The sequence below is a fragment of the Molothrus ater genome, chromosome 18 (assembly GCF_012460135.2).
Source record: "Molothrus ater isolate BHLD 08-10-18 breed brown headed cowbird chromosome 18, BPBGC_Mater_1.1, whole genome shotgun sequence".
In the NCBI taxonomy this organism is placed as follows: domain Eukaryota; kingdom Metazoa; phylum Chordata; class Aves; order Passeriformes; family Icteridae; genus Molothrus; species Molothrus ater.
The window spans coordinates 6,718,574-6,732,912 of NC_050495.2; the positions used below are offsets into that span (position 1 = coordinate 6,718,574).

Consider the following 14,339-nt stretch of genomic DNA (forward strand, 5'->3'; position numbering starts at 1 on the left):
TGCTACATGATGTCCAACAGCGCAAGGTTCATAATTCTTGGCTCCGAGCGTGGCTTGGGACTGTCCGTGAGCACCTGCAGGATGCAAACTGATCATGGCCTTACAAACCCTCTGTACCTGCCCTGCCTGCAGCCCTGGCCTGCTCCCACCGAGCTGGCAATGGTCTCTTCCACATTCCCAAACACAGATCTGTCCTTCCTGGAGAAAGCTGACTGCAGAGAGCCAGGATTGCCTGCACCAGCTTTGCTCTGCGGTGTGTGGTGGGTCTGGGGTGTTATTTATCTTGCAGGAGACTGCATTGGTCTGGTTTTTAAGCAGCTTTGAGTTTAATTAATGCTTTTGGAGAATTCCCTTCAACAATGGAAGAGGCTCTGCTGGAGTAAAACTTCAGCACCTATTCAATGTTTCAGTTCACATGTGTGGACATTAATGTCTTGCTGTCTTAGGGTTTGGAAGAGATAAATTAACAAATAGCTTCAGTTGTCCCCATGTGCCTTTTTGTTTTCTTCCAGCTTTGCTCTCTTGAAGTGACAGTAGTCAGCCTTTGTCTAAGACAAGATTCCCTCCCACCTCCAGCCTTCAGGAAACGAGGCTGAGGAGCACTTTTCCAAGCCCCTCTCTGCAGAGCTTTGGGCATCAGGGTTATTTTGAGATGTTTTGCTTCTCAAACACACTCAGGTTTGGCCCACACACTTCCTCCCGCTGTTCCCCCAGTCTCTGATTTGGCTCTGTTACGCTGGCTGGAGCCCTCCAGTTTCAGTTTGGATTAGTCCAGCCTCAAACAAGGCAAACCCATCCACAGGATTGTTTTTGCCCAAGGACCTGGGTATACTCAGTGGGTAAAGCAGAGGGATGGGGACGCACAATGTGCATCTCAAGGAGATAGGATTTTGGGTGAGAACAGCCTGTAATGTTGAATTGCATATGGAATTGTGGTTGCTGAAGGACGTTGCCACTGTGTGTAAATACCCTGGACAATCAATATGGGCTGCTCAAGTTTTAGGTGGGGTATCTGGCTCATCCCCCTGAGGTGTCTAATCCCCATGGCTGGTGTTGCATTGATGCCTCTGTAAGTCCCTGGCAATGTGTTGTATGAGAGGACATAGTGTGTTTTGCCTGTGGATTTGGGGAGTTGGTTGTTTGGGTCTGTGCTGAGCTGAACATGACATCCCCAGGCTGGGAGCAGGGCCAGGAGCCCACTTTGCCTCTGAACAGTAATGACTTTTTCCAAGGGAGAGGAATACTAGTTTTTATAGTAAAACTCAATCAGGGAGCGTGGTCAGGAGGAATTTCTGGAACTCAAGCAAAAACACCCAGAGAAAATCACTAGAAATCAAGCAGCTGAGCCAGTGGCAACTTTGGGAAAGAAGCTTTTGGCCAGTTTGCTAATACCCAGGTCTGCCGAGAGTGCCCCTGAAACCAATGCATCCATTTAGCAGAACAACTTGTCCTCCTCCTTGGGTCCTGCATGTGGCTCATTAGGGTAATTACTGATGAATTAAGGCAGCTTGGCTGAGCGCTGGGGCTGCGGGTGTGCGGGCTCCCCTGCTGGCAGGCAGCAGGTGTAAATGAACAAGATCTGTCAAAAAGGCTGATGACCCTCTTAATTCACAGCAGCAAACTGGGGACAGAGGTAGTGCAGCAAGTTTAATAATTGATATTTACTTGGAAAGGTTAATGGCAGCAGTGATGCTTCTAATTTGCTTGCCTGTGCAAGACCTTGTCAGGTCAAATTGTCTCAATTTGTTACTGTGTGTGTAGGTGTAGTTTTCCTTTAATGAAATTTGGAGAAAAGAAACAGGTGGTGTTTGGAGCTGACTGTAACTCAAGAAAAGCAGCAAAAGGATCCAGTCTGGTAACAGGTTGGGTGAGTCTGTGCTAACTTTAAACAGCTGGCAGTTTAGTCCTTTTGAATTAATTCTAGCAACCATTTGCACTTGGGAAGGTGAAAGGATTTGGAATGGCATAATTTATTTTTCCTTTAATTTGTGGCTGTCTAGGAGTTGTTTAGGTCAGAAGTGTAATAATTTTGACAGGCTTTGATGTGTTCCTTGGTGGGAGGGAGAAGGTTGCGGATCAGAAATCAGAAAGCTGCAGAATTCAATGGGCATTTCTGTACTGTATTAGGGAAATTGTAATTCTGCCCTGTAATGGTTAAGTGGTTCCTATTTCAGGGCGAAACAAAGCACCTGCTGTGTCTGGAAGGATTGAAATTGGCAGGTCAGATACTTTACATCCAAGAGTTTCAGAAGAGCTGGCTGATGACTCGAAACCAGTGGAGTTGGGTTTTGAGTAAGTGTAGAAAGACCCAAATGACAGAAGAAAGCTGGAGTGCCAGTGTTATGAAAGGCTGTAATTAATGGGGTATTACCATTTGTCTTATTGGCTTGGCATCAATCCTAGGCAAGATAATGGCATAGCTGAAGTAGTAATTGCTTAATAAAGACCTCAAAAAGAATAAAATAAGTGAATGACAATCATTTAATGCATTTAGGAAAAAAATCTTACCAAATTTACTTAATTATATGTGGAATTTAAAATTTGATGGCTTATGGCCAATATTGATGTAGTATAGTTAGAGTTCTCTTTTTGATGTTGTTGACCTAGTTATTAAGGGAACAGACAATATGGATTGAACATCATGAACTTCAAGTGGATTATTTCTTGCCTTGATACACGGTGTGGATAGTTGCAAATGCAAGCTCCCCGTTGTTGGGAATGATTCTAGCAGATCCCAGCAGGGATTACCTCTCATTGCTGTGCTGTGCTTTTGAACATTTTGACATAGGAGCAAAGATGAAATATTGGTCTTGATAAAAGTTTTCAGGTGGGCAACATATTTGAAAGGTGGTGGACAAGGAGTGAGACAGGGCACTGCACTGAGAATGGTGGTTGTATGATGAGGGGGCCATGAAAAAATTTTGATTTCTATCACTTAGATGTGTCCAAAAGTCTTACCCTGCAGAAGAAAGTGTATTGGGGAGGTGTAAGTGGCCAAAAGGCATGCAGAGCAAGGACATTAATCAGAAATCTACTGAGCATGATATTTTCTTTCTATTTCTTTTACTTCTGCTACCCATGCCCATACAGGGCTGTGCAGTCTGGATGAGAGCTGGAGCTCATTCTCCACACAGTAGAACATTTCATTAAAATATTGACAGACTGGGGGGCACTTAGCTGGCAGCACTGTCAGACATCCATGGAGTGCAGTGATCAGTGCTCCCAGCACTCAGATTGCTGTGCCCACATGGTGACAGCCTGTCCAGTGTGCCCAGTGCCACAGGGGCAGGGCTGCAAGGGTTACACCAGCACCAGGAGCAAACCCTGCTGGCTCCCAGCACCACTGTGGAACAGGACAGCAAGAAACAAAGGGATTTTATTGCCATTAAAAATACCAATTTGTACAAGCCGACATTTTAAATAGTGTAATTTAAATGGAACCAAACTGATATGAATAGAACCTATTAATAAATTAAACACTTCTTTCCACCCAATATTTCATGAGGGAATTAGCAGAATAATTTGTTAGTAAATGAGCCCAGGAATGAAGCTGTGAATGACATCTATCCTACCCCTCTCCTCCCCCTGTAACACTCTTTGCAGATGTAGGAGGAAGGTTGCTGTGATTTCAAACATTGGCTCTCTCACTTCTGTCCAAACACAAGCACAACTTCAGGTGAAGGGAGTGGGATGATTTAGCAGTCAAAGCACCAGCCTTGGATGTAAGAGTTAATCCTGATGTGCTCCAAATTCTGCGTAGTATCTCAAGCAAGTTGTTTCAGCAAGTGTCCCTCAGTGGCCATCATGACCTCTCAGTGCAGTCCCTGGGGTGGCCCAGGGATCATCTCTGGGCTGGGAGCAATGGCCTGGGTGGGTCAGGCAGCCCCAGCAGTGCCCCAGCTGAGGAGTGCTGGGAGCAGAGTGAAGCGGGTCTGTCTGTCTGTCCACTTTCTCCTCGTGTCAGGCACAACCTCACCTGCTTCCAGGAGTGCCAAAAGCACCTTCCCCGCCACTCTGGTGTGGACACAGGTGGCCAAGCACAACTGCAGAGCCCCTGCGTTCCACCCCTGCCACGGTGGGCGTAGGAGTGAAACATTGACTGAACTGCCGTCAGCAACCTCGGGAACAGGTGGCAGAGCAGTGCTTGAAAATCTCCTTTTTCCCCCTCCTTCTTCTCCCTCTAGATGAAGGTCCCTACAAGCAGAAGTGGCAGAAATAGCGAGGAAGACAGCATCAGGGAGGCCACAAGCTCTCAGCGGAGCAGCTCAAGGGACCGTCTCAGTGATGTAAGTACCGTTCAGGAGAAAGCATCGCTTCACTGCAGCAATTCCTGCTGCTGACATGGCTTTTCATAAATCTTGCTGAACAAATGTTGGCATCCAGAGGTCACTGTGTAATAACTTTTTTTTATGTCATGATTGAGTGTTACGGCATAAGTGGTTGAGCTGCCTTGCAAACACTATAATCATGGTGCAAATAATATGATAAGCGAAAGATCAGAGATGGGAAAACAAAATGGAATTGTTATTCCTTGGGGAAAAATGGCTTGGCGGTTTGTTTTGTTTTTTTTCAAAGAAGTTGTGTTAAAAAGCTTTTTACAGCATCCTTGGGTTTAACTGCTGCACGTAATCACATAGTTTGGGTGCAAAGTTAGTTCATCTAATTTTATGCTTCCTGCCGCCAAGATATGAGAGGGTTTTGGGGGAAAGCTGTCTTTCTCTCAGGAAATTCGATGGTACATTGAGTGAAATGTTATGATAAAACAAAAGCAAATGGCGCCTTAGTGTGTAAACACACAAATGGGCTTTTGAGTCACCAAGAAATCAATGGCAGTGCTGGGATAATTTTATACGAAGGCTTTTTGTGTTAGCAATTAGCATTTCGCCTTCATTAAAACATGATTTTTTACTAATTAGGACCTTTCCCGTTAGGAGAGATTTAAATGAAGAACAATAATCAAACGCTGGCACGAGCATGTCTGAAATATTAAATTTGCCATTTCAATGGCAAGCCACAGAAATCCCAGAGCGAGTGGTTTTCATGTTGAGTTCTATTAATGTAAAATATGCTTCATAACTAAAACCTGTCACAGAAAACAGCTCACACCAGCTAAATTCAATTGGACAGTTAATTTAGCTTTAAAATTGAAAACACTACCTCCGCTTCAGGATGCAAAAGGAAGAGGTGGGGGGAAAGCCTTTGATAAGTGTAATGTATTTGCTATTAAGGCTTTCAGAGCCCGTTCTACAGGAGGAAAAGGGAGAAAAAGGGGAAAAAATGGCTCCCACAAATGTGTTTAAAAGCTGAAAGTATTTATTAAAAATGTCAGCAGAAAAGTGCTTTTGGCAGATTAAAGCGGGATTCAGCTTGACAGCTCTGACAGGGAAATGTGACGGGGGGGAAAATTCTCTCTACATGTTTGGAGTGTGAATGGGGTGCTGTAAACAGCCGACGCAGTGGGAGGAAGAGAAAAATAACGTGTCCTGTGATCTGCTTCCAGCACTGCCAGCCCACGCCCTGGGGCCAGGCAGCCAGGGGGCCCCGGGACAAACCCCCTTGCTGTGGGACATCTTGGGCTGTGTTTTAGTCAGAAATGGTGGTGATTTTATGGACGTGTAAAAGATCCCGTATCCACATTGATGGGATTCTCTGCTTCCCCTCCCCTCGGCCACTCCTGATGGGTGTGTGAGCAGGACAGCCTGGGAGCTGCACTGTAGCTGTAGAGTGGGGCTGCAGGAAAGGAATAACATATTCCAGCCTAGCCATTAGCTTAGGTTAAAGCATTAAGTGGTCTTGGAGACTTTTCTTGTTAAGCTGATGCACTTCCAGTATTTCTCCTCCTTTCCCTTTGCCCCCAAAGTTGCAGGCTGAGCCTGTAGGAATTGACTCCGAGTGCCTAATTCCTGCAAAATCTTCAAAGCTTGTTCAGCAGCCAGTGAAATTCAGTGGGAAATAGGCACTCTGTTCTTTTTTAGTCAGAGGAGATGTTTGGGCAGTGCCTGGAGGCGGGGGCACACTTCAGAGCTTTGCTGAAGCTGCTCTCGTGACCTGGCGACCCATGGCAAATGAGAATTTTTCAAATTAGTAATTAAACAGTTTGAAAAGTAAGGTTCATGAATCACAGAATGCTCTTAGTTCGTTATTTGATGAGTGCAATTTAGCTTTAATTACATATAACACTGCCTCACGTACTGGTACATGTTCTGTAGCCTATTTAGCAACTGTCTCAAAGTCTTAGGAAGTCCCAGGGGTGCAATCAGATGGTTTTCCCCATTTCTGTGCAAAGGGATGAGGAGGTAGACTGGTTCTCTCTCTGTAGAGAGGGAGCAGGGAAAGGGAGAGGAGACAACAAGATTCTACTGAGTGTTGATTCCTGCAGGATTTTCTGTCCAGCCATGCTTGCTGCCTGCTGGCTCTGGAGCTGTGTGTCCCAGAACTCAGTTTAAACCCTGGAGTGGCACAACTCCTTGTATGTCCTCAGGAGCACAGGGCAGTCAGGATGTCCAGTGAAGGCAGGGATGGTGTTTCCTCAAGGCTGCTGGTTAGAGAGGCTCCAGCACCCAGCAGTGTCCCTGCAGAGGGATGCTCTGCAGCAGGAGGCACCTGGGCTGTTCCTTGGTGAATTCGGCCTTCAGGACTGCTCTCTGTGCTGCCTTTCCCTCCCGTGCCTTTCCCCACCAAGCGGGGTGAACGATGGAGTGAATGAGGCAGGAGGTGACAGGCCAGGCTGCTGTAGGGCAGCACACAGCAGGTGTGGTGGGGAATGTGCCTATCCAAGTGTCAGCTGCAGTGGTGCCATCTCAGGAGCACTAGATCCTCCCTCCAGCTTCACTGGTCCCCATTTCAGAGGTGCTATTCTGAACAGCTTAGCCCCTCTGTGCCATTTGTTCCTTGAGGTGACTTGTTCAGTGGGATGCCAGCAAGTTGTTCTTTATTTACATTAATGCATGTCATTAGTCTCTAATGGACCGTGAAGTCAAGAGGTGGCCTGGTCTGTCATGAAATAATTGCACTCTAAAGAAAACTGAGGCAAATGATTGATTATATTGTGTGCACACACACACACACACACACAAGCAGCCATTGGTTCATCCACTATGAAACCCGGAGCATTTTGCTCCTTCCTTGCCACAAGTAAAAATTCTGTGGGGAGAGAATGATACAATTTCATGGTGAGACAGTAATTGTCTGGCTTGTATAGTAAGTCTTTCCAGACATTACACTGAGTGCCATTTATTATGGGTCATTGGGGGAAAAAAGTGCTTATTATGATTTAGTGAAATCATCTCTGGCTGCAGAGGTTTGATTTGTTGAGGCTGGGCTCTTCTTTGGGATGATGAAACTTCAGAGCAGAAAAACAGTGAAGTTTTAGCCCAGGTTTTGTGGTGCAGAGAGGAGATGGGAATCTACCACTTGCTTATGTTCCCAGTGTAGATGTAAAATTCCCTTAAAAACTAGTACAGAGCTGACATCCTTATTACACATGTACTCTCAGGTCTTCTACAACCAAAACAGAGTCAACAGCCTTTCTCCAAAATGGGATTTTGCTCTGCTGCCTTTCAGTGTGAGGTAATTGGAAGTTGCCAGAGAATTAAGAGCCAGATAAGCCATATTGCTATTTTGTTGTGTTGACCCAAGTAAAAGTGGAAAGCTTGGGCATTTTGTTTTGGTTTTCCCCATGTTCCATAATTGTCCTAATCTTTTCTGATGTCCTGAACAGTCCAAAAATCCACACAGAGCCTTGTATAATGGCTTGAAAAAAGGGTTTTTATCTTTTTCTTGACCCATCAGCTTAAGAACTGCCTGCTTTTTAATGGATTTTCTCCCTCACTAAATTGAATGGATCGTCCCTCATTATCATTTAAATAGAAGCCTCACTCCCTGTGAACATGGAAAATTTGAATGTGGTAGTAGAGCTGTGATAATTTGAAATATTCGGAAGGTGGGGGCAAGGAGGGGGAACAGGCGGCAGAGTGCAGAATTGCTGAATGTAATTGTCATGGATTCTCAATTTTGTTGCCACAAGATGGGAAAATAGACTAATAATTGTCTTCCAACCCTAGTAGAATAGTTGCCCTAGTTAGCTGAAGCTAACACTCTAATTGTCATGGGGGCACAGAGATGAATGAGGATGTATGCAGGGCACAGCCAGGGCTAAATTGAGTGATATACTAAGGCAAAGAGCAAATTGGCAATTATTGGCCCAGCTGAAAAGGTTGGCAGGTGTGCTGCTTTCTCAGGAGCCCTTAGGGGGAAATTGGAAATATAAAATATCGACCATAAATACTCGCTGATTAGGAAATATGTTGCAAGAGGTGCTGGCCACTTAAGAGTCAAAACTCTCCTTTTCAAGGGATTGGCTTCAGCTGTGCATAAAACCAGCAAGCACTGCTACTAAGGTGTTGAGAGCCTTTTCTCTCATCCCCCAGGCTATCTTTTCTAATTTTTCATCATCCTATCCTCATATGTTTGTTTGTTTTTCTTTAAACATAATAAACGAAAAGCAGTCTTTTAGGAAATGCAAAGATTTTCCTCTCTCTAAATGTTCTTTGATAAGTGTTTAGCATATTGTATAGGCTAGATATAAAATTCTCTCTCTGGTAGATGAATACAAAATAACTTCTGTGATTTCTAATTCAGGCAGTTCACTGTGATCTGCTTTTCTTTGTGTGCCATCACAGGCGCTGTCTCCCCCTTCCCTCCTACTTCCCGTACCACGCTGCCCCTCCTGGGGCACAGGGATTAGAGCAGCAGCCAGGTACAAAGCTGGAGGTCCCTCCTGTGTGCCTCAGGCTGAAGCTACCTTGCCAGAAGCACAATCAGATGAGCCTCTGAAGTGAGAATCAGACCACAGTCAAACCACATCTCCACATTTATCCACACTGTAAACTTTGCTGCATGTGGGATGCCCGCTCTTGGCTCTGGCAGGGTGGCAGTGGGACCTCAGAGCCGTGGTCAGGGGTGTCACAGAGCACACTGAAGGAGTTTCTGGAAGGCCTGGGGTAGTAACATGTGGGCTGCAAACTCTTTGTGGCATGTGCTGTCCGTTGTTCCCCATGTGTGACACACTGGGATCTGATCTGCAGTTTGAAGAGTGGAGTAAGACCATCCTAGTTAAAAAGAGTAGCAACAGGAAAGTTTTAGCACCCCTTCCACAAACCATGACTCTTGGGAAACTGGTTTGAATATACATGGAAGGACCATGAAACCTTGCAAATCCCATTCTTCTGGAGGCAAAAATTCCCTTCCCTTCAGCATGCTGTCTGCTTTTATCTGCAGCCCACAAAACCCCAAATGCTTGTGTGGAAACAGCTTCAGCAGAAATTAAGTTCTAATGACTGGCACGAAGTTTCAGTGAGGGATACTTAGGAAGAAAGAAAGTCTGGAGGAGTTTTGTGAAGCTGGCAGAGGTGGTTTGAACAGGAGCAGCACTCCTGTAGGTTCTGTGCATTTCTGTGAGGTCTTCTCCTGTTGTTTCTAGCTAGCTGCACTCAGTTTGTTCATTCCTGGTCAGTGGGCATCTTTCCTTCTGCTGTCTGCAGCCATCAGCTGTAGGAATAAAAGTGTCCTGTGAGGAAGCTGTTCTGTAGCTTATCAAGCCAGTTACAGATGTTCAGACCTTGTGTAGCTTGATACCCTACCAGACTGTTTTTGCAGTGTTTCTAAGCATAATACTCTCTGTTTATCCAACAGAATAAAGTCAGTGAATTCAAGAAGGAGCGCATTCAAGCATTGCAGGACATGCAGATTGTTCATCACGTGTTGTGGTTATCTTGTCAGGTCCAGGCTCTAATCTCAGTGAACATCAGATGCACTGGTGACCTTTGCCATGTCAATTGAACCCATTGTATCAGCAGGCAGGAGTGTGGCTGTGGAAATTAATTGCATTAAGGGTCTCTGTGTTAAGGTCTGGCATATCTCCTGCCCTTGGCTCTTTTTGCCCTCCTCTCCACTTACCCTTCTCATTCCACGATATTTGAGTTTTATAAGGGATTTGTTTGGGAAGGAAATATGAGACTTCTCTAGTATTCTAAGCTGAACCCAAATTCTGTTGTTGAATTCTCTATAAATGACCAAGGGGAGGGTAAACCCATTCAATTTCTGGTGCCTCTGCCCTCTCTGACTGTGGAATTGGGAGAGTGGGAGGTGGGTATAGCTGAGGTGAGTGTCATCCTGAGCAAATTCTATGCAACAGAATTCAAAATCAGATCTCTCTGTGCATACTATTGATTACCTCTCCTGAGTGCTAACCAAGCAAATCAGGCTTTTGCAGCACTGGGCCATATAATTTTGGGCCTGTGATTTGGCACTAAGTGGAGCTGGGAATTCTGCCTCAGTTCCCTCCTCTGCTGGGGGCTCCTCAGGTGCCATTGGCACATTTGAGTCTTTCCCTGCCTCAGTTTCCACTCTTACACAAGGATGGCATTAACAGCAGTGGTTGGAGGCTGGTTTTGGGGACTGTCCTGTGGCACATGGGAATAGCTTTTGGCTGAAAAGAGCCATTTCAACAGGTGATTTGGAGGTACTTGATACACTCCTGGCTTCAGCCAATGAAATGGCACATGTCATAAAAGCAGGAGTGAACTCTTGACATTTCTGGAATATGTTAATTTGTGTCCTTTAGTCAAAGAGGATGGAAGGGAGCACTACAAAGGACCTAGTTTTGTGGTTGTGCTGCAATCACCTGCTTTTAACTAATCCCCTTGTAGTTAGGTTTTATATCAAGGACACAAAAGATTCAACTTGAAACCTGCCTGACCCACTGAGAGTGGGGAATTGGCTTGAGGTGCCCTTTTACCTTGATTATTACTGGATTTTAAAGCCCTTCCTGCTGTCTTTCGAGTTCAATAAGTAACCCAATAGCTTTAAGAAACTGAACTGAGGGTATCTTAATTTCTTGCATCATGAGAGCAGTGGAAGGCCATGCTTTTATTTATATAAGGGAAATATCTTCTTCTGTCAATTTAATAGACAATCTTGGAAAACCTGCTGCAGGTTATTGGTGAGATTTTCTCATTATTTTCTTTCCTAAATTGCAGTTGCCATTTTTATCACAAAGAAAGAAAGAAATCTTTTAAATACAGTTGCAGATAGCAGTGTAACTCAAGCTCTCAAGGACATCTGTGGGGGGGTAATAGAAATAGAGTCTTTTAGCAGTAAGATTTTGCCTTTGCTTCCAGAAAGGTGTATTTTTTTTTATATCCAGTGTAATTAACACGAGAGCTATCCCAGGGTAGAAATAATTCACTCTGTGACATAACTGAAATGTCTTGTCTGTGCTGTCTGGTTTTGTTTTTAACCTTGGGCTTAAAAGGAACCAAAAATCTTTAGTTGTAAAAGAGCACATCATCTGCAAAATATTATAAGCCATTTATCTTTATGCACAAATGCCACCTAGCAGTGCAGCTCCACTTCTGCATCATTAAATGCACAGGCCATACTCATTTTGCCCCTAACTCATAACAGTCTCCCCTAGGAAGGCTGGGTATTCCAAACAGCCCTGGAAGAGGCAAGAGCTGGTGCTCAGCAGGCAGAGAGGCTGCTGCCCTCCCTGGGGCTCTGCTCAGGGTTGCTGTGCAGCTGGAGCTGAGGTCTGGGATTCAGTGTCTGCCTGGGTGGGGTCACAGTCCTGGCTTTGAGCTGTGTGTTTGTCAGCCCTTTTCCCGCCTGCTCTGGTTTCTCCAGGCAGTGTTTGAGGGCCAGAGCTGAGCATTCTTGGGTGCCTGTGTTGCAGCTGGGTTGGGTTTCAGTCTCAGGTGAGCTCCCAGGCAGGTGCTGTGCTGGAGGGAGCAGCACCAACAGGGATGTGGCTGGCTGGGTACCACGGGCACCATCGTGCCCTGCTGCTTGAGGCCCTTCTGACAAGGAGAAAATTGGCCCAACCAGCAAAGAGCCTCTTTGGAGAGTGAGAGTTGTGTGACAGCCCTCCATGTAAGTGCTCCTGTCCTTGTAGGTAAGAGCCTGGGTAAGTTGTTCCAGCTGAAGGCTTGGCCCAGTAATTACTCCTGCCAGACAAGCACTCATTCACTGTGAAAGGAGGTTTCTTCAGTGTTGGGTAGATGCCAAGTTAAACTTCCACTAAGATTTCTTATATTTGCAGCCACAATTGATTACTTTTCTCATTATTTGATCTTGATCTAGAGACATACGGACTGAGCCATGTTTGTATTAACCCCCAAAGATTTTTTTTCTTTAGGAACATCCATCACAGTTGCATGCAGACTGTTCTGCTCTGGCACTTGTAGCTGATCTTAGCTAAGTTTATTTCAGAATTGCTACATGTGACAATTGGTATGGATCTGCCTAAAGAGCTGCAGTGTTCCCAGCTAACCAAAAAAGCAATAGTGGTTTGTTAGATGTGCAGAAAAAATGCATGCAAACAGCCCTGGAGAGTGTGGGGCATGGTTGTGCCTAAACCTAATTGTTGGAAAAGATTTTACGAGTTGACTCCAAAGTATTCACCAGTTACTAATTTTATATGTGCAAGAAAAATTCTGAGGGAGGGGGAAAACCCCACCCTTTTTCACCACTGATTTTTCAGGAAATTTGATGTTAAAATTTCTAAGAGAGAAGAGGCTCTTGGATGTGAAAAATACCAGAGTCAATTGCCATTCAGTTTTCATTATTTCTGATGTAACACTTTACCCAACAACCGGTTTTTATTGTTTTCTACTCAGTGGTTTTAAATCAGTGGTCTGCAGATTCCTGGGGTTCTTGGACAGCTTGGGATGCCTGAAAGTTGTCTTAAGGAAAGCAGGTCTGTTGTTAGTGAGCTTGAATTTGTTGTACAAGAGTCTGCTCTATGCCAGGAAAACATTTTGCGCGTGCACAAAGCTCAAAGATGGAAAATAACTGTGAGAGTGAAAATGCTCTGAGGCTGTTTCCCTAGAGAGAAGCTTCTAATGAAACCTCTTGTTTCTGTTTTTGGTTATTATTTCCAATTTGTTAGACCTTGTCATTCTTGGTTAAATCTCAGTTGATAGAGGGCTGGAGTGAGAACTTCCACCATTTTTCCTTTCCTCCTCCCGCCTTTCCAGGCAGGTAATTTGCCTCCACATCATTTCTGTGTTTACTTTAGGTAAACTGCCTGGTCAAGCTCTCCAAAGTGTTGGAACACATAATTGTGTTCAGCTGTTTGGCATACTTATGTAGATAGCAGGATATTGTTATTAACCTTTTTCTCTACAAGGCTGAATGTCATGAGTACTTTGGGGTATAGAGTATGTAGAGAGAGGGATAAGTTTATCATAGTTTCTCAAAAATAGAGGTAAATGCCACTGTCCTTCATTTCACTGGTCTGTAGCTTTATTTCTGGACAGTTTATATTTAGGAGGTTTATAAATAAACCCCTACTTTTTTTGGTAATATTTGAAGGCAGTGGCCATATCTGTGTGCAATATGGAGAAGGTGGGAATTCAAATGCTGTTCTCAGTGTTGTTGCTGCCTCAGGCTCCCCTGTGGAAGCTGTCCCTTTCCAGCAGCGCAGAGGTGCAGGTGTAGCATGCCAGGAGTGGGGACTGGCACCCAGTCACTCCTTGGCTGCAGACCTGTGTGTAAGAGCTGGGTCACATCTTTCCTTCTGTGTGGCACTGAGAGGGTTAACAGGGAGCCCTCCTCCCATACCCACATAACTGTAGGACTTTGGGAGCTTTCCTTCGTGGGCACTTGGCTGGAGAATTGCCTGTCTGGTGTCAGAGGCAGGTGCAAGCCAGTGGCACAGAGCTTGCATGGGCAGAGCAACAAGACAATTGTGTCTTCCACTGAGAGCAGGAGTCTGGAAAAGGTTTCCTGTGTATATCTAGGTATCCTCTGATCAAAAGGCTTTCAAACTGCTAGTACAAAGGGACTGTTATCTTGCTGGTGAAAAATTACAAGTATTTGCAATCAGTTTGCATCAATCTCTTTGGGGTATTGTGCTGTGCTGATTTAGTAACGTGATAACTTCTGGCACTGCTGCAAAAAGACAAAATAATCCTCACCATCAGCCTGCAACAATTCGGTATTTTTGGTACTCACTAGAACATCAGTCTTAGAAACAGGACTGCTAAGACTCCCTGGATCTTGTTTAATAAAATCATGTAGTGAGGGCATCATGATTATAAATCACACTTGGAAATTGGCCTGCAGAGTACTTGCTGGGTTATGTGGTGTCATGTGTTCTGGCTCCTTTTTAATTTCCGAAAAGAAGGCATATAGCAGCAGCTGGAGCTAGAGGTGGAATTCATTTAGCTGCTTGGAGAAAGCCAGTGCCAGCAAAAACCCAGCAGCTCGACAGTCTTTGGTTGTAGAGAGTGGAAAGGGATCCAAGTGACTGGAGCTGGTGTAATGAGAAGGAAAAG

General features: G+C 44.9%; 1 protein-coding gene across 16 annotated transcripts in view; it reads left to right on the top strand.

Moving 5' to 3' along the window:
- Positions 1-14,339, top strand: part of FBRSL1 (fibrosin like 1) — a 503,927-nt gene that overhangs the window by 216,673 nt on the left and 272,915 nt on the right. For 15 of the 16 annotated variants that reach the window (XM_036393034.2, XM_036393041.2, XM_036393046.2 and 12 more), the window contains exon 3: positions 4,185-4,286. The exons of the other annotated variant lie outside the window; for it this stretch is intronic. In XM_036393034.2, the coding sequence (XP_036248927.1) occupies positions 4,185-4,286 (102 nt within the window). The remainder of the gene's footprint in view (positions 1-4,184; positions 4,287-14,339) is intronic. 16 annotated transcript variants of the gene reach the window in all.